Below are 25,857 nucleotides of genomic sequence, written 5' to 3'. Positions count from 1 at the left end.
AATAATCCTTTAATAGACATGGGTACTCAGTGATTGTGTAATTGAGCATGTGTGAAGCCCTGAGTTCAGGTCCTAGTACAGGAAGAAAGGAAGGACGACCCAGATAGCTGAAGGAAGCATAAGCTGAGCCAGAGAGATTTCCACCAGCTTGAATCCAGCCTCAGCTACTTAGTACCAGGCTAGCCCAAGCTACATGGTAAAAGAGTTTCAAAATGCACATATGTTAAAGAGAAGCCAGGACTTGGGGTTCACATTTGTAATCTCAGATCTTAAGAGTCAGCAGCATCACTGTGTTGAAGTTAGCCCGGGGCATATAGCGAGTCCTGGTTTTTTGTTTTGTTTTGGGTTTTAGGGGGAGGGATAACGATAACAAAAATAATAACTCCTCAGAGTCATATCGTGATTGGAGATTGTAGCCATAGCAACCCAGACCTGTCTGTAAAGTGGAGTGCAGAGCAATCAGGGCAAAGTGCTTGGCCCAGGTGGTGTAACCAAAGCCGGATGATCTCCACACTGGGCTCTCTCATGAACATTGCTCTAGCCTGTTGCTGTGTTGGCACCAGGCACCATCCAAAGGAACAATGGAGCCCGTGGGGCTTAGCTGAGGCTGGGCACACACCATAGTAGGTTCAGGAAGCAGAGAGGGGGAGGTGCCAGAGCACAGGTCAGGTGGGGAGAGGAACCCCTTGTCCTGTTAGATTATCTGTGAGAGGCACCTCAGCAGCCCAAGAGTGCTTCCTGGAGGACGGGGCCCTGCATTTAGAGACAACTAGGAGGCAGGGTGTTATTTCTGGGTTTTGTTTTGTTTGTCTCATTTTGTTTTTCACTATAACTTGTGAGCTTCTGCTCTTATCTCTTGTCCCCTCGTATGACTCCCCACCAAGGTCACAGTCAGCTACTATGAGGAGGAGGGCAGCGCCCCCATTGACCAGGCTGGGCTCTTCCTCACAGCCATTGGTGAGTTGGTGTTGGGGTGTGGGTGCCTTCACCTTGGAGGGCCTGGGAAAATTCACTGGGCGGGTTTCAGTGTGGGAGGCCTGCTGCTGGGGCCACTTCCAAGTAATGCCAAGTTTGGAGCAGTGCTTGGGCGCACTGGGACTTTCAGAGGAGATGGAATCTGTAGAGGGGTGATGCCCTGCAATCCCCTTCACAGACTCTGTGAGCTACAGAGAGAAAGAGAAAAGCCTGCCCTGCCCTCACACACACCCTCCAGCCTGGAGACTCCAGGAGCTCCCACTGTCCCTGACAGTCTTAACTACCATCGCGGATGCCCTGGGCATAGAGCTGTAGTATGGGCTTCTTATCCAGTCCATGCTCTTCATTCGGTCCACAAAGGATGGTGTGGTATGGCCCAGAGAGGCTAAGAAACTCATTCACAGTCACACAGGAACAGTGTGGCAGGTGGAAGCCCAGACTGGAAGCAATTCCCTGGCTTCTTCCCCCGCAGGGCCCTGCCCTGGGTGTCAAGGACACGGCAGTCTGAGCAGAGCAGAGGGAGGTGACCCTCTGAACACTCAGTCCCTGCTGCAGACGCGATTTCCTTCTATTTTATGTTGCTGGTGTCTTCATGCAAGAAGGAATCCAGGCCGGGCGGTGGTGGCGCACGCCTTTAATCCCAGCACTCGGGAGGCAGAGGCAGGCGGATCTCTGTGAGTTCGAGACCAGCCTAGTCTACAAGAGCTAGTTCCAGGACAGGCTCCAAAGCTACAGAGAAACCCTGTCTCGAAAAACCAAAAAAAAAAAAAAAAAAAAGAAGGAATCCAGAAGCTCATTCTGTCCAGGCGGCTGTGGTTGAACATGGACAGGGTGGGAACCAGCATCCTAGTGGTGTCTCCACTCACTACACACCAAGCTGTGTCTAGGTCTACGCTCAGGGCTTTGATGAGAAGGAGCTAGAAGAGGAAGAGGAGGAGGGTAAACACGGGACACTAGAGTAGCCACAGTATACCAGGCTCCAAACCTGGATGCCTGCCCACCATGACTTCGATCTGTCCTTTCAGCTATTACAAGGAGAGACACCAGTACTGTGCCCATTAAACAGATGGGGAAATTGAGGCTCAGAAAAGGCAAAACACAGTTGCCTGGGTTACACCTAGAAATGGTTATTAGGGCACCAAGTCACATCAGTTATCTCATTCTCTGTGAGGACCCTCCCTTCCTTTCAGTCTCATGTGACCCTTCAGGGACTGGTGGACTCTCAGTGGCAATGTTATTGCTCGCTTCTCAGCCAATCTCCCCAGGGCCTGGGTGCTGTCACCCTGTCTCTCCCTCTGCACCAGGAGTGAGAGGGCCTTGGAATGACGGGGGAAGAGGGTGGACTTGGGAGATGGTAGCCTGGCTCCCGCCAAGCTAAGCATGTGACTGAGCAGTGTGTGCAAACACACAGCCCCCACCTGTCTCAGATGACTGCCCCCAGGAAACCCAATCCCACAGAGCCAGGGATACCTGAAGACAAAGGCAGGGAGGGCAGCGGCCAGGGACCTGTCAAAGAAGGTGACCCATGCTGGAGCACCCTCAGGGTATGCACTCAGCACTAGGGAGGCAGAGGCAGGGGGATCTCTGTGAGTTCGAGGCCAGCCTGGTCTACAGAGTGAATCCCAGGATTCCCAAAGCTGCAGAGAAACCCTGTCTTGTAAAACCAAAAAAAGAAAAAGGGGAGGGCAGACAGAGAGAAGGTAAATGGAGGAGGTGGGTCAGACTTGTCTGCCACCTGAGACTCAAGGCTGAGCTCAGGGCTCAGGATAGCTCAGGTTTGCCCTAATGACACCTAAATGCCTGAGGCAAAGAAGCAGCGGGTCCTCCACTGCGTGTGCCAGCAGCTACTTAACTGCCAGGAGGGGTTAGGTTCCTGGGACAGTAAAATGTCCCTAGGCCCCACAGAGACAATGAGGAGATAAGAGCTTGTCTGCAGGAGAGGGGAACCCCCATCATTAAGTTAGCTGTTTGCCCTCAGCTATCACCATCCACCTTGACATTAAAGCAGGCAGCAAGTGAGCAAGATGGCTCAGCGGGTAACCTTGACAACCTGAGTGTGATCCCTAGCACCACAGTGGAAGAGAGGACCAGCGCCCCAGAGTTGTCTCCTAGCCTCCCCACACCCCACCTCCAGACACATAAGCAGGAAGGGCTGGTGTGGGAGCACACGCAGCAGGTGCAGAAGGATCAGGATTTTAGGGCCAGCCTTGGTTACGTAGCAAATTCGAGGCCAGCCTGGACTTCATAAGACCCTATCTCAAATAAATATACATAAATGAATTACATAAAAAAGTAGAAAGGGAGGCTAGGTGGTGGTGGCACACACCTTTAATCCCAGCACTCGGGAGGCAGACGAAGGCGGATCTCTGTGAGTTCAAGGCCAGCCTGGACAGAGAGCGGTCCTGGACAGCCAGGGCTGTTACACAGAGAAACCCAATCTTGAAAAGCACAAACAAACCAAGCAGAAAGGGAAGTAGGGCCTAGTGACACGTACCTGTAATCCCTCCTGCTCTGAGGCGAAGGCAGGAGACCATCTGGGCTAAGAAGAGAGTTCAAGGCCAGCCTAGACGGCCTAGGGTGACCCTGTCTCCAAACTAAAGGAAAAGGAGGAGGGACTGAGCTATAGCTCTGTGGCAAAGCCCCCAGAGAGGGGATCCTTTCAGAATAAAAGGCAGCCATTCACATTTTAAATACCAGGCACTGTGAAGTCCCATTGTTCCGTTAGCAGGAACCAGTGGCGAACTCGTGGCCCTCCTGTGGCCCTCCCGTGGTCCTCCCGTGGCCCTCCCGTGGTCCTCCTGTGGCCCTCCCATGGTCCTCCCATAGCCCATGTCCCCCCTGACTTTCTCCTCCCTCAGCACCTCCACTGTGAGTGATGAGAAGTAGCACCTAAGAGGGGAGAACACCTGAACACCCCTAGACCTGACCCCACAGAAGCAGTTCTGACTGTACCTCACTCGGACTGTCCCAAGCCCACACTGAACAGCAGGAGCCTCAGGACAGGCAAGAATAGGCTGTGGCTTTGCCTCCTCTGTCCACCTCATGGTGATCTTGCACCAGCTCCATCACCCTCGGGCTCAGTTTCTCCATCTGCAAAAGGGGCCTTTTCTAGCACGGTGCCTCCAGGGAGTCAGGGAGTGGCATGTGCAAAGGGCCTGTGCCAAGGCACAGCAGGTGCTGGGCGGAGGCTCCCTTCCCCTTTCTCTTACTCTCTGCCTGGAGGGACTTCATCCTGCACCATGGGAACAAACCTAAGGAGCCCCTGGACAAATCAGATCTGTCTGACCCTGCTGTGTGGCCCTGGCCAGTAGATCTCCCTCTCTGGACTCCACTTTTCCCCAGCTATAGAATGAGGATTTGAGTTAATTTCTAAGAACCTTTGAGACTCCAGTTAGGACCTTTCAGAGGATAATGAAGATGGGGGATAGAAAAGAGGGAGGGGACAGTCATCTCTCCTGCTGAGGTCCTAGCCCAGGGGCCTCAGCGCTTTTCTCCCATCAGGACCTTGGGTAAATTCTCCATGTACCCTGAGCTCCCCCACAGGCCCAGCTCTGGAGCCCTCAGCATCCACGGCAGGTTCTCATTTCTCTGCCTGCCCCCAAAGCCCTTCCTCGCACTGTATCCCAAGCTCCTGGAACAAGTCAGAAGGCCAGGCCAGCATAGCCACAGTCCACAGGGCTGGCAGCCAGCCAAAATGCAGCCACAGCCTCTGTGTCTAGGTTCCCAAGGCAAAGGCTTCAAACTCAATCCTAGTGACATTTCCCATGAATCTGCCCCACACCCCGGCACTGGCACCGGGGCGCCACCTGACACCTTGGGGCTATTCTGGGTAGCTGAGGCAGGACCCAGAGCCTCTGGGAAATGTCTGGAGTTCAGAGGCTGTGAAACAGGTGTGTTCCCCTCCCCCGGGGGAGGGCAGAGCGTGGAAGGGGCTGCTCCAGCCTCTCCTTTTTGGCCTGTGGACAGCACCCTATCAGAGCCAGGGAGCAGGTCCAGGGGAGGCTGGAGGGCAGCGGAGAAGTCAGTGGACTGTGGGGGCAGTGACAGGTCCTGAGAGAACTGAGAAGTCCTGTAGAAGATGGAGAGGAGGTGGCCAAGAGTGAGACCGCGAAAGCACAAATTTCATAATGGGAAGGTGGCGGAGCCTTCAGAGAGTAATAAATCAGGAGACAGGCTGGGTGCGGTGGCGCACGCCTTTAATCCCAGCACTCAGGAGGCAGAGGCAGGCGGATCTCTGTGATTCTTAGGGCAGCCTGGTCTACAGAGTGAGTTCCAGGACAGCCAAAGATACTTAGGGGGAAAAAAGGAAAAGAGAAAAAAGAGGGAGGGAGGGAGGGAGGGAGGGAGGGAGGGAAGCAGGGAGGCAGGGAGGCAGGGAGGGAGGGAGGGAGAGAGGGAGGGAGGGAGGGAGGCAGGGAGGCAGGGAGGGAGGGAGGGAGGGAGGGAGAGAGGGAGGGAGGGAGAGAGGGAGGGAGGGAGGGAGGAAGAGAGGGAGGGAGGGAGGGAGGGAGGGAGGGAGGGAGGGAGGGAGGGAGGGAGGAAAGCAGGGAGGCAGGGAGGCAGGGAGGCAGGGAGGCAGGGAGGCAGGGAGGGAGGGAGGGAGAGAGGGAGGGAGGGAGGCAGGGAGGGAGGGAGGCAGGGAGGCAGGGAGGCAGGGAGGCAGGGAGGGAGGGAGAGAAAGGGAAGGAGAGGGGGGTCGGGAAGCAACAAGAAACCTGGTGTGGCCTTAGGGAGGTGAGGAGAGTGTAGGGAGGGGATTGCGGCTGCCCCTAAAGGATTCATGGCTGTTTGATTTATCTCTTTGTGCCAAGTTAAGCACCACTCTGATAAAGATCTAAATGCTGGGGACAGAGTCGCGGGGGAGGTGTGCTCTCTGCCAGGGAGGTGTGTGCAGCACTTGCCCTGCGCTTGTGAGCCTAGGGCTCAAAGGGGCTGGAAAGGTGGCTCAGCAGGCAAGGGCGCTTGCCACCAAGCGATAACCTAACTTTGGTCCCTGGAACCCACCTGTTAGGAGAGGCTCCAAACTCCTGAAAGTTGTCCTCTGGCTTCTGTCGTGTGTGTGTGTGTGTGTGTGTGTGTGTGTGTGTGTGTGTGTGCACGCACGCACGTGTTAATTTAAAATGATTTAGACGGGCTTAATGGGACACATCTGCAATCCCAGTACTCAGAAGTACTGAGACAGGAGGATGGAAGGTCTGGGCAACATAGCCAGACCCTATCAGAAAGGGAAATACGGGCTGGGAAGATGGCTCAGCAGTTTAGAGCACTGGCTGTTCTTTCAGAGGCTCCTGGTTTGATTCCCAGCACCCACATGATGGTCCACAACCATCTGTAACTCCGGATTCAGGAGATCCAGGAGATCCAGGAGATCCAATGCCTCCCCAGGCACCAGGCACAGACATACATTAAGCCCAAACACCCGTACACATAACTTTAAACCTAGAAAAAGAAAGAGGTGGGCGTGGTGGTGCACACCTTCAATTGCTGCTCTAGGAAACCAGAGAAACAGGCAAGGGGGTCTGAGCATGAATCCAGCCTGGTCTACATAGTGAGTTTCAGGCCAGCCAGGGCACAAAAACAAGTAAAAAGAAAGAGGGAGGGAAGGAGGGACGAAGGGAGGGAGGGACGTAGGGAGGGATGGAGGGAGTTAGAGAGGAAGAGCCTTCCTTCAGTAGAAAGAAAGAGGGAGGGAGGGAGGAAGAAAGGGAGGAAGGGAGGGAGAGAGGGAGGGAGGGAAGGAGGGAGGGACGGAGGGAGGGAGGGAGGGAGGGAGGGAGGGAGGGAGGGAGGGAGGGAGGGAGGGAAAAGAGCCTTCCTTCAGTATGGCTTGAAGTGCCTCATTATCTCCCACGATGCCCTGCATGGGAGACACAGGAGACCCACCATAAGGAACTTCAATGTTCCCTTGTGGCCTAGAAATGAAGCCACGGGGCTCCACTGTGAGGATGTGGCCAGTGACCTTCAGGGGAGCCCATGTTGGGACTTTAAAGATGAGATTGGCTTTTGGAAACTGTCCAGGTATTATGTCAGCCTGGATCAGTGAGGGGCGTAACACAGAGCGGATGTCTGGAGTCAGAGGACCCCCCCCTCCCCCGGCACTCTAAGAACTTGGGTATGTGCGGTGTCACCATCCTGCTGGGTGGCCTCAGACTCCTTTTTTGTGTGGCAATGTGGGTCTCTTTCCTGGAGTTCTCAGAGGGAGAATAGCCCTGGAGAGCGTCAGCAGTTGGCAGAGCGCTGTGTTCATGGAGTGGGGCGTGGCAGGCTGGAAAGTTGGTGAAGTTGGGAGCCAAAGTCAACATTGTCCCTGCACCTCGGCCTCTCACTGCCTCTCACTGCAGTTAGAGGGCCTCTCTCTGCTTTGGGATCATCTGCCAGCTCCAGGCTCACTCAAGAGCCACGTTGCTGACTGCTGAGTGGCTCTTCAAAGCCTGAGTTTGTTCCTTTCTGAAATGGGTGTGATTGTATTTCTCTCCGGAGCCACAGGCTCCTAGTGATGTCTACTGTGTATCGCTCGCTCAGGGCTGAGTTACAGCAGGTACTCTGGTGGGGCACCTTACATAGCCATCATCAGTGGGATGCCTTATAGTGCAGGGCTTATGGAAGGTCCAGGAGGATGGGACACCAGAAAGTGCCTCTTCCCAGTACCTCATGGTCTTCCCATTTCCTTCTGCACCCACAAAAGCCATCGTTGGGCCAGTGGGACTAGAACTGTGGATAAAAGAAGCCCTGAATGTGACTCTGGACCCTGTTGGGGTAATGTAACCAGGGGTGGGTACCATCAGCACCCTCCCTGTGTCAGGACCCTCCTTCCACCCAAAGAAGGTATGCCCGCCAAAGTACTGACTTGGGTGCATTCCTTCCCACACAGCTTCCAACATAGTTGAAGTCATAGTTATCATGAGACAAGCTCACTGGAGCAGCTCAAGGCCTGGAAGCATCACATCTCATGCTGGGAGTCCTCCCATACCTCCCCAGCAACACCTCACCCTCCTCCCTCCATCCGCTAACTCGGGGAGATTTTACCTCCCCAGACTGTAAGACCGCAACTGGAGGCATGGGAAATGTTACCAGCATCTTGCAGGTGGTGGCCAGAATGCCACTAAACACCCACACCCAGAACAGTCCCACTCATGGATTCGTATGGCTCAGAAAGTGCCAGCTGTTTCCATTGGCACAATTGCTAAACCAGAACCCCATGCTGGAGGTGAGGGGATAGGAGCTGAGAGAAGTTGTGGAATCTGCCCAAAGTCAAACAGCTCATAACTGGAGAACCAGAGTTCCGATCTGTAGGCAGAGTTTTCCTATCCTGACCGCCTGTTCTCAAATAACTGACACGGAGTCTTAATATTATTTAGAAATGCTTGGCCAATAGCTTAACCTTGTTACTAGCTAGCTCTTACGCTTAAATTAACCCACATTTCTTATCTATGCTTCTCCACATGGCTTATTACCTTATTTTCAATACATCCTGCTTCCTCAGCAGCTGGCTGGCATCTCCCTGACTCCACCCTTCTTCATCCCCGTGTCCTCAGTTTGATTGTCCCACCTAACTTTATCCTGCCTTGCTATAGGCCAATCTGCTCCTTTATTAACCAATGAGAGTAATACATATTCACAGTGTACAGAAGGGTTGTTCCACGGCACCAACCTAAGACCATCTCATGTTGAACCTCCTCTCTGCCCCAAAGGCTCCACAGAGCCTTCCCATGAGAGCTTCTGGAATGCTGAAGTTTCCCCCAAGAGAAAGGGTCTGCAGAGACCCTGCCCTGGTTGGCCTGTCTGAAGCTGGCATCACAGGCTCCCTTAGGTAGACGAGGACTAAAGACATGACTTCTTCTCAACAACAAAAATAAAATGAGGGGAGAGGGAAAAGAGAGAAAGCCAGAGACAGAAACACAGACAGACAGACAGACAGACAGACAGACAGGCAGGCAGGCAGGCAGGCAGGCAGGCAGGCAGACAGACAGACAGACAGACAGACGTGTGTGTTTGTACAGATGCTCCTGAGAAAAGCCCAAAAAAGGAATTCGAAACACTGTGACCCCCTGACTCTATTAATACCACTGTGACCTTGGGCAGGTGACCTGAGTCTCTCACACATGTACAGTGAGGATTAGCCTACCACCCTACCAGGGTTTGCAGAGGACACCCCCCCCCCTTCCAAAGCTTTATGTGTCTGCTGAGGTTCCCTGGAGGCGGTAGCATGTAAGCAGGAGATGATGACCTCGGCAAGGCCCTCTCCCAGCAGCCAAGTGAACGGTGGGGGGTGGGGGGACTGCCCCATTTCCCACTGGGCTCCTCCAACCTCACACTATCTGACTGGCTCTTCAGCTCACACTGGTCTCTTGCCTGCAGAGATCTCGCTAGACGTGGATGCAGACCGGGATGGCGAGGTGGAGAAGAACAACCCTAAGAAGGTTACTGGCCTGCAGCGGGGGCAGCTGTCCCGACCCTGACATGGGAGGACCTCCAGGGCATTGCAGGGACTGCACGGTGCATTCAGGCAGAGCTGTGTACCAGAGCGGTCAGCTACCATCTCACAAGGCGGGAGGCTGAGGGCCAAAGCTGGATGCAGATGCCGCACAACAGGGAGAGGCCTCAGACAAGCTGGGCTCGCTGTAGGATCAGCTTCCCTGGCATGGGTCACAGAGCAGTCTGAAGAATCAATGCATCAGAGACAGAGGCTGCCCAGGGAAGGCATTTGTACCTCTTAGGCCTCTTCTCTTAAAATTAGAGGGGCAGGAAGTTGTGGTAGCACACACCCTTAATCCCAGCACTGAGGAGGCAGAGGCGGGCCTGGTCTATATAGAGAGCTCTAGGCCAGCCAGGGCTATTTAGTGAGACCCTGTATAAATAAAGCTAAAGGAGGCTGAGAGAGGTGGCACATACCTGTCATCTCACCGCTCGGGGGCAGAGCCAAGAGGAACAAGAGTTCTTAGCCAACATGAACAGACCCTGTCTTTTAAAAAGTAAAGCACTTTCTGGAGAGAGCTCTTAAATACAGATTGTAGGTCTTGCCAATCCCACACAAAATCCTCAGAAGGCCGAGAATGTAGTTCAGTTGCTGAGAGTGCTTGCCTTGAATGCAGGAAACGCTGGATCTGATTCCCAGCATCAATCCCAGTGCGATCATGGCAAAATCATCCAGTCCCTGTAGACCTAAATTAGTGAGAATTCCCATACCTGTGCCAGTGAATTTGTCACAGTGTCTTTGCCCACCCTACAAATACCGTTTTATGTTTTTGAGTAGGGGTGGTGCATGCCAGGATCCCAGATCTCAGGAGGTAGAGGCAGGAAGGTCAAGGTTTCAAGGCCATCCTCTGCTACATGGTGAATCAGAGGCCAGCCTGAGCTCTGTAAGACCCTGTCTCAAAACAAGAAATTTATCTTGTATATTCTAGGACCATGGCAGGCCCAGGGAACAGCAAAAACCTAGAGAGGCCAAAGTTCAAGGAATAATGCTGTAGGTGACTGTGTTGTCTATGACCTCAGTGCTCCTGAGAGAACACAGAAAGAAAGGACCATGTACAGAGCAGGGCAGCTGCCCTGGAGATCAGAAAGGCTCCTGCAAGGAGGGTCAGGTGCGCTGAGTCTAGGAAGAGTGGTGGGGTTGACTGGGGGAGGAGGGACCAGCATGGCAAAGGTCTGGGAACTCCTGGAGTGCAGAGGACGTTCGTGTGGCTGGGGCAGAGTGGATGAAGAGACCAGATGCAAAGGCCATGCGTCTCACCAGCCTCTGGAAGACCAGAGAATCCAGGCTTTATCTGAGTTGACGGTGAGGGCTTCAAACAGGGAAGCGGTGTGATCCAGTTGGAGTCTGCTCTGGGCCCTGTGGCTGCAGGACAGAAAGCAGGGCAAGGTGGCGGCCCCCTTGGGAGCACTCAGAGCGTGTCTGGAATCAGTCACCTCAAGCCTGTCCTAGAATGCCAGTTCCTGCCACCATCTCTGCCAGGCATGGTCACCTCACACCAGAGCTGAGGCCCACATGCCCTATTCAGTCTTCCTGTCTCTCTGATCTTGAACTTGGGTGATCATATGGGTCCCTTCTGGGCCCTTCAAGCCTTCCAGGTCCCAGCGGCTGTCCCAGTGGGCAGGAACTACTCCTAACCATGTCTGCCCCTCAGAAAAGTGCCCTTGGATTGAACCAGGGAAGGCACTGACCTGTGTCCCTGCTGTTGCAGGCGTCCTGGACCTGGGGTCCTGACGGCCAGGGGGCCATCCTGCTGGTGAACTGTGACCGAGACACACCCTGGCTGCCCACGGAGGACTGTAGTGATGAAAAGGTCTACAGCAAGGAAGGTACCTGTGGGGCCACATTGCGGGGTGATGGGAACATTGTGTCCTTTCCTGAGCAGGGCAGGGGGTGAGGCAGGAAATAATGATTCAAATGGTTAGCGCTCAAAAATGTAAATACAATCCAGCTGTACCTTTACATGCATGGATAGAGGAAAACCTGGAAGGGCCGGCAAGATGGCTCAGAAGGTAAAGGCACTTTGTCACCAAGCTAGATGGCTTGAATTCAATTCCTGGAACCCACGTGATAAAGAGAGAGAATAGACTCCTGCAAGCTGTTCCCTGACCTACACACACGTGCGCGCACGCGCGCGTGCACACACACACTCTCTCTCTCTCTCTCTCTCACACACACACACACACACACACATACCATGGCATGCATACATACAGGCAGACAGACACACACACACATACACACACATAAATGAGGCAGGCAGATCTCTGTAAGGGCAAGGCCAGCCTGGTCTACATAGTGAGTTTCAGGCCAGCCTAGTCAACATATGAGAAAAAAAGACTAGAGAGAAGGAAATTCCCAAAGGGTTGACCAGTTCTCCCAGGTGGGAGATAAGCTTCTTTCCCTTAGTTTCTGGGTAGTTCCCATGATGCATGTATGCAGGAGGGGCCTTGCCCTGGTGGGAAAGGTAAGAGCCGTAGTGAGACCAGCTCCCTCAGGCCTTCCTCTGAATCCCCTTTTTCTACCCATAGACCTCAAGGACATGTCTCAGATGATCCTGAGGACCAAAGGTCCTGACCGCCTGCCCGCTGGGTACGAGATAGTCCTGTATATTTCCATGTCAGACTCGGACAAAGTGGGCGTGTTCTACGTGGAGAGTGAGTGATCGTCATGTCCCCTACCCTCCCAAAGCCCTTGCGGCCCTGCCTTCTCTCTGCACAGGTGCCCCAGGCTGTGGAGCCCACAGAGTGAGCTACAGATACACATCTTTCCTCCCGCAAGGAGATTCAATGACCTGTGTCCACACACTTCTCTCCAGTGGTCAGGGGAGGAAGGGCCTTTGAAGTCAGAGTCCTGTTGCCTTCATGATACCTGAGGCCAGATATACACTTCCTCCAGGTATTGTCTGGCACTTCTGACTTTCAAAGGTCCCTGGAGATGATGCCACAGCCGCCCTTCTTCCTCCTGGTGGTGACAGGGTGTCCTGGATGCCACTATGTTGCTTCTGCCATAGAGCCACCTGGGTACCAATACAGTAAACATATCTGTCCCCTTACCCACTCTGCCCAGGAGGAGCCGCCCCTGAGTGAGGAAGACATGTCAGAAGAAAGGTCCCAGGGAGCTTTAGCACAGAGACTGAGCTGGCTACTTGGTCCTGAGAGGCCTCTCTTGGGAGTGACTTTAGAGATGAGACTCTAAGGAAACGATAAGAAGGAGCTGGGGAGGAGCTGGGGAGGAGGGAGGGGCTGGGGAGGAGCTGGGGAAGAGCAGGGGAGGGGCTGGGGAGGGGCTGGGGAGGAACAAGCTAAGGCGTGGGCACAGTGTATAGCAGGCTTGGAAGAGGGGACTGGGTCAGTGCTTTAGAGAAGCAGAAAGACTAGGCCTGGGAGGGGGCCCGTGCTTAGAGAGTCAGCCAACAAAGCTGGGAGGGTCAGAGCAAAGATAGGGTTGGTGTTTTATTCTTAGCACAGTGGAGAGTCACCCCAGGGGTTTTGTTTTTGTTTGTTTGTTGAGACAGGGTTTCACGGTCTCTAACTCCATCTGTAGGGAAGGGAGGGTGACCTTGACCATGTGACCCTTCTGCAGCCACTGCCCAAGTGCTGGGATTACAGCCACCCACCACTCTTGTGCTCTAGAATGTGGTGCTGAGGATCAAACCAGAGCCTGGTACATGCTGGGCAGGCACTCTACACCTGAGCCACATCCCCAGCCCCAGAGGGTTTGGGGCAGAACTGTCAAGGTCTTCTACCCACGCGAAGAGTTTCTCTGTGAAGCATCTTGCAGTTTGTCAGGTGTTATGGAACCTTCTGTCTGGAGCCTGAGCCTCGGGCCTCACTGTGGGACACATTCTGGATAGATTCACTAGAGACAGGCAGTCACTATGCAGGACCCTAACCTCAAGGAGGGACTCAGCTGGGAAACTAGTGGACAGGCCTATGATGCTCCTCTCTGGGCTCTGACAGATGGTTGAAGTCAGGCTGGCTCCACTGCACCAGGGGGCTGAGAAACTGATGTTTGCAGGGTCCAGTTGAGAGTCACCATGTGACAGAAGGGGACCAGGAGGACCCAATTGGGGCTTTGACCCAACCTGGGCATTGACTTGGGGCATTCTCTAGATGCTTCTTTGGTTTGCTAACTGGAGTATACCCAGGCTTGGGTCCACTCCCACTTCTCCACTTCACTGGGTCCTGAGCAGGCAAGAAAAAGCTCCTGCTGAGAGCTGATGGAGAGTGTCCCCCTAGATGTCTTAGCTGGGCCATCATCCCACAGGGAGGATAGGGCTCCTGGGTCTGCCTCCCTAGTCAGTTTCCCTTAGATATGGACTCCAGGTGTCTTAGTTGCATGTCCTGCTTATTCTAATAAGGTACTCTGGCAAAAAAACAACTTAGAAGAAAAAGGGCCTTACTTGATCTCACAGCTCCAGGTTCCTGTCCATCATGGCAGGAAAGCCACCTTGGCAGCTTAGCTCTCTTTTTATTTCATTCAGTGCAGGGTCCAGTCCATGAAATGGTACCACCCACATTAACTCACCTCAGTTAACCAGTTAAGAATAACTTTTACAGGCATACTCACAGGCCAACCTGATCTGGACAGTTCCTCATTGAGACTTCCCCTTCTCAAGTGAGTCTGCATTGTATCAAACAGACAGTGGCACAGGAGAATACTGAGTCACAAGGGCCCAGCAGAAGGGACAATTAATCTTACTCTTTGGTCCAATATCCTTTTCTTCCATATAAGCCTATGGGGAATTCTGTCGGAATCTGAGTACCTTGTGTGTAATGTGTCATGTTACTTCAGTGTCCTGACCTGTGTTCTAGGAGAGACAGTCCAGTTCCCCACAAGGTCAGGAGCCAGGCTCTGGGATCCCTGGGGGCCTCCTCTGTGGGGTGGCATGGACCGCAGTGGGGTCCCCACTGTCACACTGGCCCATGGAAAGCTCTGTACAACAGTAGCTATTTCTTGATTGGAATTATATGAACTGGTGATTATTAGTATGATAGAAATCTCCAGTGCTCCCTGGAGGACCTAGAAACTTGCTCCTCCAGTCTCAAGTCTCCCTAGAACCCCCCAAACTGGGGACTCACCTTTTCCTCCAAGGACACAGTAAACAACGTGTCCCCATTTGTCCGGAACCTCCCTGATTTTCAGCACAGAAGGTCTGTTATGCCAAGACACCCTTCCATCACAGGCAAGCCAAGACAGACAGTCACACTATCCGTCTCTTTGCAACTGGAAAGGTTGTGCCAAATCAGGCCATGTGCTGGGCATCCAGGGCAGATGACCGAAGCTCAGGAGAGGCCAGGGGTGGCTAGCAGGTCCAGCTCAGGGCTGGAGAGCCACTCAATAGATATGCATCATTGGTACCTGCAGGGACAGTCAGCCATTCCAAGGGTGGCAGGCTCTGCACCAAGCTGGGGACCGTGAACAGCGATGGGGGCTCTTTGAAACAAGGGCTGTGTTGTTTCCACGTGAGATTCAATCTGCCTGGCGCTGGCACTAACTGCCAGAAAGCAGCCCCAAATAGAGACACATTGTGAATCACAAGGCATAGGCTTCAAGAGGAGGAGAAAGCCACCAGCTGCCAGCAACTGAGCAGAATGCATCCTCCCACCAGACCCACCTATGTCTCCCACATCCCCTCTGTCCCCAAGTTAGCAATTGAGTGACCTGTTTGAGAGATCAACAGGGTTCACAGAAAGTTTGTAACTTGCCAAGTCTGGAGGATGCTTGGCCTGAGGTCCCTCTGACTTGGGAAGACAAAAAGGTCACCTGTTCATGGTGCTATTCATAATCAGGGTCCAGGTGAGCACCCTGTCCTAAAGCAGATGTTGTCTCAAGCATACATTTTGGGGTACATTGGACTTGACAGATTTTAGCCCTGTGGACTGGGAATGGTCCCGATTCATGTTCTAACCCTTGGGCAGCCCATCATTAGCTGATGGACTGTCATTGAAAGCGCTAAGCTGAGCCTGATTTGCCCTTCCAGCTTTGCAGGGCCTAAAGAAGCTGCTTGTGGAACTGTGTAGGGTCCTATCTCCAGGCCTTTGCCAATGCAAGTATCTCTTTCCTGCCACATCCTCGCAGGCACCCTGCTACCCCACAAGAGCATCTCAGTCACTTCCCTCTGCTCAGAAGTCTCCCCTGCCTCCCTGCCCTTCCCCTCCCAGAGTAATGGACAAGCTCTCCGCCGTGACACTGCCGTTAGATGCTCCCCACATCCGCTGTCTTATCACCACTGAGCATCACTTAGACACAGAGGCTGCCTCATGGCCTTTGGCTTCCTGAAGGTCTTTGCTCATGCTGGCCCAAGTAATTCAGTTCATGAACTCTGAACCAGCCCTGAAATCCCCCATGGGCCTCTCCTGTAGGTACTGATGGAAGCCATTGCTTCATTCAACAAACGTTTATTAAACATGACCATGTGCCAGACAGGCAGATGGCCTGGCAGGGCCGTCTCTCACCCTGACAGCATGTATTCTCAGGCTGCGATGCGAAATGGACCCTGGCTTGCTCTCTAGGAATCTACAAAGGAGTCCCAGAAGGGTTGAGGACACCGGTCTTCCAGGCAGAGGGGAGATCACTGTAAAGGGCTGGCGGTTTTATGGGGCAGGAACGACTTCCTTCCCACCCAAGATCTACACGGCAGAGCTTCCCCAAAACAGAAGAAACCTTCTCAAACAAATGGCACACTCGTGTCTTATCCATACCAAAAAAATAGGAACTTGGCATTTGGAATTAGACGTGAATTGTTGGCCCTGCCCAGCCATTTCTGCTTTCTGAGTTCGTTTCCTCCTCTGTAAAATGGGACTAACACCTCCCTACTGCTATGCTAACCATGCCATCCCATCTGCCCTCATTCCCCAGGCAGCTCGTTTTCCAGATGAGGAAGCCAGAAACCAGCTGGCACACGTGTGCCCAGACTATGACAATGACCAGTTTGCACCGTCCTGTGCTGTTTCTCACTGTGCATCTCTCTGTGTCTAAAGGACCAGTCCCTCTGCCCCTTGCCCCCAGCCCCCTGACCTCCTGATGGGAGAGGGTCCTAACGTGGGTCCATCCCCTACAGACCCCTTCTTCGGCCAACGCTACATTCACATCCTGGGCCGGCAGAAGCTCTTCCACGTGGTGAAGTACACGGGTGGCTCGGCGGAGCTGCTGTTCTTTGTGGAAGGCCTCCGCTTCCCCGATGAGAGCTTCTCAGGCCTGGTTTCCATCCACGTCAGCCTGCTGGAGTATATGGCCGAGGTGAGAGCCACATGCCTCCCCTGTGTAACGATACCCCTGGCTGGGATCTGGTAACTACGATGGGACAAAGTGTGCGTGCAGGATAGGTGCAAGGCCTCTACAGTTCCTAGTTCCAGTCACCTCCCAGATGCTACGATTGCATGATTACATAAGCATGTGCTACCCTGCTCAGTATATGTAGCCCTAGGGCTCAAACCCAGGACTTGGTGATGTACGTTAGCCAAGCACTCTACCACCTGGGTTTTAGCCCCAGCCCCTTGTGCTTGAGTATTTTAAACCAAGATCTCAATATGTAGCCCAGGCTGACCTCATCTGAAAAGTAAGGATTACAGTAGCATCTATCCCCTGGGAATGAATTGGTACAGGCAAAAATACTTGGTAAATGGAACTGGAGAGATGGCTCGGCTGCTCTTCCAGAAGTGTGGATTTTGTTCCCCAGCAATCACATGATTGGCACTGGGCTGCTCACACCTGCATGTAACTCTGGCTCTAGGGGAATCCGATGCCCTCTTCTAGCCATCATGGGCATCTCTCTCTCTCTCTCTCTCTCTCTCTCTCTCTCTCTCTCTCTGTCTCTCTCTTTCTCTCTCTCTCGCTCTCTCTCTTTCTCTCTCTCGCTCTCTCTCTTTCTCTCTCTCACACACACGCACGCACGCACAGAGAGAGAGAGAGAGAGAGAGAGAGAGAGAGAGAGAGACATAGACCTGTGCATGCACATAGAAACAATACTTGGCACCATTCTCAGCATACAGTAAGTGCTCAGTAAATGCATTGTTGTCGGTCTCACCCATTGAGAGGGAAGCAGGGACCACAGGTACCCCGATGTGGCTCACTGGTGCTCCTCTTCTCTCCCACACCCAGGGCATCCCACTGACACCCATCTTCACAGACACTGTGACATTCCGGATTGCACCGTGGATTATGACCCCCAACATCCTGCCTCCCGTCACAGTGTTTGTGTGCTGGTAAGGGGCAGGCATGGTCTGGTCTACAAGGCAGTGTGGCAGAGTGGCCAAGAGCTGGGCTTCAGGGTCTGACTGACTTAAATCCAATTCTGTCTCTGCCGCTTAGCAGCTATTTAACCTGCAGCAGCTCATGTGGTCTCTCTGTGCCTCCGTTTCCCTGAAATGCACAAACCACAGGCTTGCTGTGAGGGCTGAGATGATGCCCCTGCATCTATACACTTATCCTGGCTCCAGCTGTATGTCACAAAGGCCGTGTTTCTCCTTCCTCTTCCCACTTGGAGCCCTGACTGTGTGTGGCTAGGTTCCTGGCTCATCTTGCTCACTCATTCAGCAGTTTTTTACTAAGTGTTTACTATGTGCTTGGTTAGCACATCAAGATGAGCAGGAAGGGCAAAAAGGATCCACGTGTGTATGGCTGACAGCTCCAGAGGGGCCCTCTGCCCACCATGCTCTTCATGCCAGGATTTCCCATACCCCAGACACAGCACTTTCTAAATTCTGGGGAGCCAGAGAGCATGTCGGGGTCATAGGTCCCTTCCTTGTCTTATCTATCCATGTGACCTTGACAAAAACTGTGGAAGCGGGTGGGCTTATGTGGACCACGGCCCCAGTGGCCTTTACAAAGTAGCTATGGGCACAGGCGGGGCTTCATCACCACAACTCAGTCCAGAGTGACAGCAGCTGCGACCACCCAAGATGGGTGGCACTTGTGTGTGTCCCCGCCCCCCACTCTTCCTTTTGGTCTCTTCCTATACTCCTCAGCATGAAGGACAATTACCTGTTCCTGAAAGAGGTGAAGAACCTGGTGGAGAAAACCAACTGCGAACTGAAAGTTTGTTTTCAGTATATGAACCGTGGAGACCGCTGGATCCAGGTGAGAGGGGCCTGGCTGGGCGCAGGGGAAGGACGCAGAAAGGGCTCTGGCTCAAAGAGGCTTGCTGTGAACACCCTGGTACCCAGCTACCTATGTGTGTGTGTGGATCCCGCTGTTTGCTCGTGTGCATAGAGACTTGGGAGAACAAGTGTGCCTTCTAGTGGCTGCCTAGACTAAATTAATTTGTATCCATCCTTGGGGGCTGGTGATGACCTCACGGGGAGTACTCTGTGGCAGATAAAAAGAAAAAGGTCAGCCTGTGACTGAAGACACAGAATACGCTTGAGCTGTTTCTTGGAATGAAATATATTTAAGATATAGCTATTTGTGTGTTTTAAATGAGGTCAGTATCACTAAGAGATCATTGCGTGCCTTTTGCTATGGGCAGAGGCAATCTGTGGAAAGATGCCTGCCATCATTTGCTTCTTAGCAGGAGAGTTGGGGCCAGAGGCAGACTGTGAATGAGACACACTTCCCACGCCAAGCTCTTTTGTGTTCATTTTGTGGTAGGTCTTCTTATTGTGTTGATTTGTTGGGGTGGTGCACACACCACAGCCCACGTACAGAGGCGGTCAGAGGGCAGCTTGGAGCGGTTGGTTCTCTCCTTCTCTCATGTGAGTCCCAGGAATCAAACTCGGGTCGTCAGGTTTGCCAGGAAGTTGCTTTACCCGCTGAGCCATCTCACTGGCTCTGCTTTTGTTTGGATTTTGGAGTCAGGTTCTCACTTCGCAGCCCAGGCTGGGCCTTCTCAAGCTGCTAGCCTCTGCTTTCTGAGTGCTGATTACAGGCACACACAGCCACGCCTAGTTTGCTTGTGTTTTTTATGTTTGTTGGTTCTGTACCAAGATCTCCCACATCCCAGACTGTCATAGAGAATGACCTTGAAATTCTTATCCTCCTCCTCCTCCTCCTCCAGTCACCTCCCAGGTGCTGCGATTACATGAATACACAAGCATGTGCCACCCGTGCTCAGTGTATGTAGCCCCGGGGCTCGAACCCAGAACTTGGTGATGTACATTAGCCAAGCACTCTACCACCTGGGTTATAGCCCCAGCCCCTTGTGCTTGAGTCTTTTAAACCAGGGTCTCAATATGTAGCCCAGGCTGACCTCATATTCTCTAGCCCCCTCTTCTGCCCCCACATCCAGCTGGGATTACCGCCTCATCCATGCTGCTCCAGACACCCCTGGGTACCACTACAGCTGAAAGCCCTCCTTGTTCTCCTCCACAGGATGAAATTGAGTTTGGGTACATTGAGGCTCCCCACAAAGGCTTCCCCGTGGTGCTAGATTCCCCTCGAGATGGAAACCTGAAGGACTTCCCCATTAAGCAGCTCCTGGTAAGATTATGGGGGCCATCTGGGGGGGATGGTGACAGTGGGGACTCTTAGAGGACAACACAGTCAAAAAATATGGGGCACCCAAAAATAACTATAGTCTTCCATGCAGAGCCTCTGTTTTCTCATCTGTAAGATGGGTCCTTGGGCCCTGAGGTCCAATGCAGCCTCTAAACTAGGAGAGTTGCCTTGTGGGAAATGAGAACCATGGGAGGCAGAGCAAGGCCCAGGCCCAGAGGCCTTGACCCCTGCTGCTTCCCCAACCTTCCAACTTGTAGTTATGGGGGTCTCAAGGAGACAAAACAGAAGCCTACAGATGTCAACTCACCAGGACTTTGTGGATGTGAATCTCAGTGACTCCTCCCCATCCCGGAGGCCATTGTCACCCCTACTTTGTGGCTTGGAGCCATGTGGAGGACTGAAATTTGCCTCTCTGCATCCTTGCCCTTCACACTGAGCCAGAAGCCCGTGTGGGGCACGTTACAGAGACACCAGCTGATTTGGCTTTCCCATGGTCACATGAAGGACAGATCCTGCTATGGATGTCAGGTCATTCAGAGGTGACCCTGCCCAAATCCCCTCTGTAGAGGTGTCAGAAGCAGCATGCAAGCCCCATTCTGGGATGAGAGAGAAACCTGACGTTGACCAGCACCCGGTATCAAAGAGGGGACCTCGGGCAGGCTTTTGAACGTACATAAACCTCAGTGTGTGCTTCTAGAAGACGGGGTTTCACCCAAGATTGTTACTCAATCAAGGCATTGTCACGAGGCCTCGTCAGTGGCCGTTGTGGTCTGGAGGCCGCCCTCAGAGGCCCGCCATGTGGGTACTGTTCATTTTCCCTGACACTAGAGGAGAGGGCCATCAAATTGACCACCCCAGGGCTACCACAGGCAGCAGGAACAAGAACCAAGTGCCCAGCCCTGTCCTTTCTCTTCCCCTGGGCTCCAGCTGTCTTCAGGGCTCCAGCCTGGCCTGGTGCCAAGGCCCGACTGCATTGTTCCCAGAGGCTGGGCCAGGCCCGGCTTTGTGCTACGTGCCTGCCGGCCTGTGTGATACTGTAAAGCTCCAGCTGCCACCTGTGGCCAGCTCACACATGGCCAACAAGGGCCCCCAGGCGAGAAAGTGCTAAGCTGCTGCCATCCACCCCACCAGGCGTGCCTGTCCCTTGAGCCTCTCAGCTGAGGCAGTCAGTGTAAGCCTTATCTGCCTACCACAAGGGTCTTTTTGTTGGTTGGTTTGGCTTTTTGGGTCACAAAAGTTACTCCCTGCTCTAATACAAATTCCCAAAGAAGATCACTACTTTTTTTTATCAAAAAAGAATGAATGGAGAATATATGTGTATATATACATATATATACATATATGCATATATACATATATACATACATACATATACATATATATGGCAGGGACAGGTAGAATCTTCCTTCTTGTGTAAGATCCAGTTTGCTGAAGCACTAAGGACCACGAGGCTTGATGGGCAGGTGCCACTGTTGGGCTGGGTAGGAGTGACTATCAGTCAGCTGTCACTAGGTAAGACTGCAGTGACAAACCAGCCCCCAAACCTAGTAACCGACAGCAACCAGTCCCTCCTGCTGCTCACCGCCTGAACTGATGCCTGACTGTGTCTCTTTGCCCTCATTCTGGAGCTACAGCCAGGCCCACAACTGCCATTCCCCTCCTGTGGGAAGAAGAGAAAGTGGGCCTGCCAGCCTCCTATCTTGCTCATATTCCATTGGCCAGAGCAAGTCATGTGACCCTGAGTGCCTTGCAGGGAGATGCCCGAAGGCATTTGCAGTGGGACTGGATGAGCCATCCTCTTTCTGGGCAGGTCTAGAAAAGCCCCTGGATGATCAGTTCACCACTTTGCCTGGGGCCTCCTGGTTGAAGATGCTTCTCACAGAAATGGAAACCCAGGGCCAGAGAGATTCTGAGATGGCCAGGAAGGTCACCAGAACCTGTGAGGCCAGATCTTGATATCACATTGTGTGCCTGTGCCTAGGGGCCAGGGCCCAGGCAGAGATGGGGTGCACACCCTCACATGGCACCCACACTTACTCCCTCGCTGTGTCAGACCTCTCACAGACTCCCTAATGGCAATAAGCTAGCCTCAGGTAACAGCTATCCTTGAGGCAGAGAATCCAGAGCTCCAGGCTGCGGGGCGTCACCAGCTGTCACCACAGAATGACTGCTGGGGAAGAGGGCTCCTGGCTGCAGGAGGCTAAAGGCAGATGTATACCCTCTCTGTGCCTAGGGCCCGGATTTCGGCTATGTGACCCGGGAGCCCCTCTTTGAGAAAGTCACCAGCCTCGACTCCTTTGGGAATCTGGAGGTCAGTCCCCCAGTGACAGTGAATGGCAAGGCGTACCCTCTTGGCCGGATCCTCATCGGGAGCAGTTTCCCTCTGTAAGATAACCCAGGGCGGGCGTGGGGGTGGCAGGCACAGGAGCATGGCTGTCTCTTTGGGGGTGGTCTGGGGTGTATGTACCTGGAGTAAATCTAAAGAGGGAATAGCCCCTGTCGAGATGTGCTGCAAATCAATAGACACTCATAGAAAGAAAGCCACATTAGCTTTTACACCTAAGTATAAATTAAGATCTAATATGCAACCCAGTAATCTCCTTCCATAAATGGGAGGGTGTGTGGTAAGATGTAGGGCCAGGAGGGGAAGGGGCATGGGAACCTGGCGAAGGCACCTGGCAGAGGACAGTGGGAGAGTGGGGGCTCCCTGGCAGAGGACAGTGGGAGAGTGGGGGCTCCCTGTAAATGAAAAGAGCAAGGCATGGCCCCACCTCACAGGCGTGAGTCCCTGACTCCTTCGGCTGTCCATGGTAACCGTACTCTCTGCCCAGTCAATGAAAGGCAGATTCTACCCTGATCCAAACAGTTGCTGGGAGAAAGTAAGCAGGCTGGGTCCTCACTTCTCAAGACCTGCCTGAAACCTGAGGTCACCCAGGATCTGAGTCCCTTTGACCCACCTAGAATGTTCTACTCTCTACGGGGACATGGATAGTGACCATTAGCCCACCCTGCCCTAACTCAGAGGTCATTCATCCGCTCAGCAGCTACTTCCTGCACCTTAGTGGAGCACCAAGCCCTTGCCCTGCCTCAGAGGAGATGGTGAAAGTCATAGACATGTCAATTCCATGCTGAGAACGGGAGCCGACCTCAGCTGCTCACTGGCAAACCCCAGGGCAAAGGCTGAGCTCTGTCAATTCCATGCTGAGAACGGGAGCCGACCTCAGCTGCTCACTGGCAAACCCCAGGGCAAAGGCTGAGCTCTAAGCCGTCTAAGACTGTGGCCAGCGCACCATCTTCCCGGCTGAGACTCCAGTACCTTCAGCCGCCCGCACCAGGGTCTCAGCTCAGGCTCCCACCTGCGCACACCCAGATCGCGCCTGGGTTCCAGATGCTGAACGTCTCATCCTGGGGGTGCTCTGGTGCAGGGGCACAGGGATAACCTGCGAAAACACTCCTCTTCTCCAACCCTGCCCTAGGTCTGGAGGCCGGAGGATGACCAAGGTGGTGCGTGACTTTCTGCAGGCCCAGCAGGTGCAGGCGCCCGTGGAGCTCTACTCTGATTGGCTGACTGTAGGCCACGTAGACGAGTTTATGACCTTCGTCCCCATCCCAGGCACGAAGGTGAGCCGGTCCCCAAGACTAGGGTGCATTGAGGCAGGGGATATTTCCCCTTAGATTCACTCCAAGCACATACACCCCAAGCCACCCGTAAAGAGACAGTCATGCTCCTGTGCCCCCTATGAGGGCTCATTTTTCTTCAAACCACCACACTTCCCAGCACCCCACACCCAACCCATCACTGAGATTGTACTACGGTGCCTGGCTTTCTTTTCCCCCCATAGTGAATCCTGGGGACCCAAACTCAGGTCCTCATACTCACGGGGCAAGCACTTTGCCTACCATGCCAGCCCCGTGCAAAAATTATTATTTTCTATCTTTTTTTCAAAAGAGTAGATCTTCCTAGTCTACTCTTAGGCCCATCTCCATTTGGACTAGCCATTCATGTGCTCAGCAGTCACACCTAGATAAAGGCTCATTGGTCAGAACACCCTAGGGAACAGGGTTGGGCCAAAGGCTCTGGGCAAGCTTGTTCTTTTTTGAAATGAAAGGATTGTCTGCTGCTGTGTGTCCCTGGGTTCTCTGTGAATTGCCTAGTCCTCTGGAGACATCCTTTCCTGCCATCTCAGGTCACTTTGGGATCTGTACTATGACCTGATGTTGTTGTCCAGGGTGGAAGAAAAGTGAGACACAGTCCTAAGAGAGACAGGAAGCCGGTGACACCCAGCATGGGAGGCATGCATTGCTTTGCAGCCAGGGCCCTAGTCCCCCGCATATCCTGGCCACCTTCCCTCCCTGACAGTGTCACCCACCAGGTCATCTCTTGCAGGAGTTTCGACTGCTCATGGCCAGCACCTCAGCCTGCTACCAGCTCTTCCGAGAGAAGCAGAAGGAAGGCCACGGGGAGGCCATTATGTTCAAGGGTGAGTGTCTTAGTTTAGGTTTTTGTTGCTATGAAGAGACACCATGACCATGACAACTCTCATAAATGAAGACATTTAATTGAGGGGGCTGGCTTACAGTTTCAGAAGTTCAGTCCATTATCATCATGGCAGGGAGTATGGTGCATGCAGGCCGACATGGTGCTGGAGGAACAGCTGAAAGTCCTACATCTTGCATGCAACAGGAAGTTGACTGATACACTGGGCAGTATCTTGAGCATAGGAAACCTCAAAGCGCGACCCCACAGTGACACACTTCTGCCAACAGGTCATACCCACTCCAACAAAGCCGCATCTCCTAATAGTGCCACTCCCTCTGAGATTATGGGGGCCAGTTACATTCAAACTGCCACAGTGAAAGCCCAGAAAGCCCTCAAGAGGACCTTGTCTCCGAACACCGAGCTCTACCACCAAACCAAAATTCACACGTGGCTAAGGATGCAGAGGTAGTAGAGCACTTGCCTAGTGTGCACAAAGTCCTGGGTTCAAGCCCCAGCACCTACATAACCCAATGTGGTGGTGCTCACCTGTAATCCTAGCACTCCAGGGGTGGGGGCAGGAGGGTCCTTACTTCCAGGACATCCAAAAGGGAGAAGGGTAAAGTATGTCTTCAGAACTAGTACTTGAAAGGGTACCAAACGTAGAGAAGGACTAAAGGAGCCCAGACTGCCATGTGATCTGCATCCAGGAGCTTGTGTTTTCAAACCAGTGGGATGGAAGCCAAGACCTCCCTCATTGTCATGAACTCTACTGCCAAGCCACACCCCCTTCTGCTCCACCTCTACCTCCCAGAAATATAAAGAGGGGGAGAGACACAGTGCTGAGGCTGGAGGTTTCAGCTGGCAGGGCCTGCAGGGCCTAGAGTGAGACTCCATCTCCCTCTCAAGTAGGGCAGACCTGGAGATGAGCTTTGCCCTTGAATTAATCATGAGAAAGAGGATCCTGCCAGCCAACAGGGTGAGAGAGAACCTGAGAGAGCCACAGCAGCTCTGCACGCTCTTACTGTGGTAAAATAGATGCAGCCTATTCGTCATTCTCACCGCTTAGAATCCAACGTATTACAGCATTGGACAATAACCTCTATTGTCTCTGGCCCGTTCAGCATTTTTTTTTCTTAAATTACTTTTTGCCACATCTTGGGCTAGTATCTGACACTCAAAGTCCACTGGTTAATGCTTATGCTACCGTCCTCCTTGTCCAAGAAGTACGGCTGAGTGTTGCCGGTGTCAAGGACAGACCCACTTGAGACTGCCATCCTTTTGTGCTAGCGACCTGATGGCGGGTTTTTCCTGGGTTGCCAGACATGAGGCTTGGTCCCATAGCCCTGATCTCTTTGATGCTGTGGTGCCACAAGTCTGGGATGTGCAAAGAACTGCCAGGCTCTTCGTAGATCAAACAAAAATCAAATATACCAGGTCTTGGCACTTGGGAGGCTGAAGATTGTGGGTTCAAGGCCAACCCACACCACAT

The 25,857-nt window shown here is 53.2% G+C and overlaps 1 protein-coding gene across 1 annotated transcript in view; it reads left to right on the top strand.

Moving 5' to 3' along the window:
• Nucleotides 1-25,857, top strand: part of Padi2 (peptidyl arginine deiminase 2) — a 43,302-nt gene that overhangs the window by 10,996 nt on the left and 6,449 nt on the right. The window contains exons 3-13 of the mRNA XM_038333793.1: nucleotides 885-957; nucleotides 9,334-9,395; nucleotides 11,160-11,277; nucleotides 11,980-12,105; nucleotides 16,515-16,693; nucleotides 17,555-17,658; nucleotides 18,421-18,532; nucleotides 19,763-19,870; nucleotides 22,122-22,273; nucleotides 23,365-23,509; nucleotides 24,276-24,369. Coding sequence (XP_038189721.1) covers nucleotides 885-957; nucleotides 9,334-9,395; nucleotides 11,160-11,277; nucleotides 11,980-12,105; nucleotides 16,515-16,693; nucleotides 17,555-17,658; nucleotides 18,421-18,532; nucleotides 19,763-19,870; nucleotides 22,122-22,273; nucleotides 23,365-23,509; nucleotides 24,276-24,369 — 1,273 coding nt within the window. The remainder of the gene's footprint in view (nucleotides 1-884; nucleotides 958-9,333; nucleotides 9,396-11,159; nucleotides 11,278-11,979; nucleotides 12,106-16,514; nucleotides 16,694-17,554; nucleotides 17,659-18,420; nucleotides 18,533-19,762; nucleotides 19,871-22,121; nucleotides 22,274-23,364; nucleotides 23,510-24,275; nucleotides 24,370-25,857) is intronic.

This window comes from Arvicola amphibius, chromosome 6 (genome assembly GCF_903992535.2).
Source record: "Arvicola amphibius chromosome 6, mArvAmp1.2, whole genome shotgun sequence".
Classification (NCBI taxonomy): Eukaryota; Metazoa; Chordata; class Mammalia; order Rodentia; family Cricetidae; genus Arvicola; species Arvicola amphibius.
This window is presented reverse-complemented; position numbering and strand designations above follow the sequence as displayed.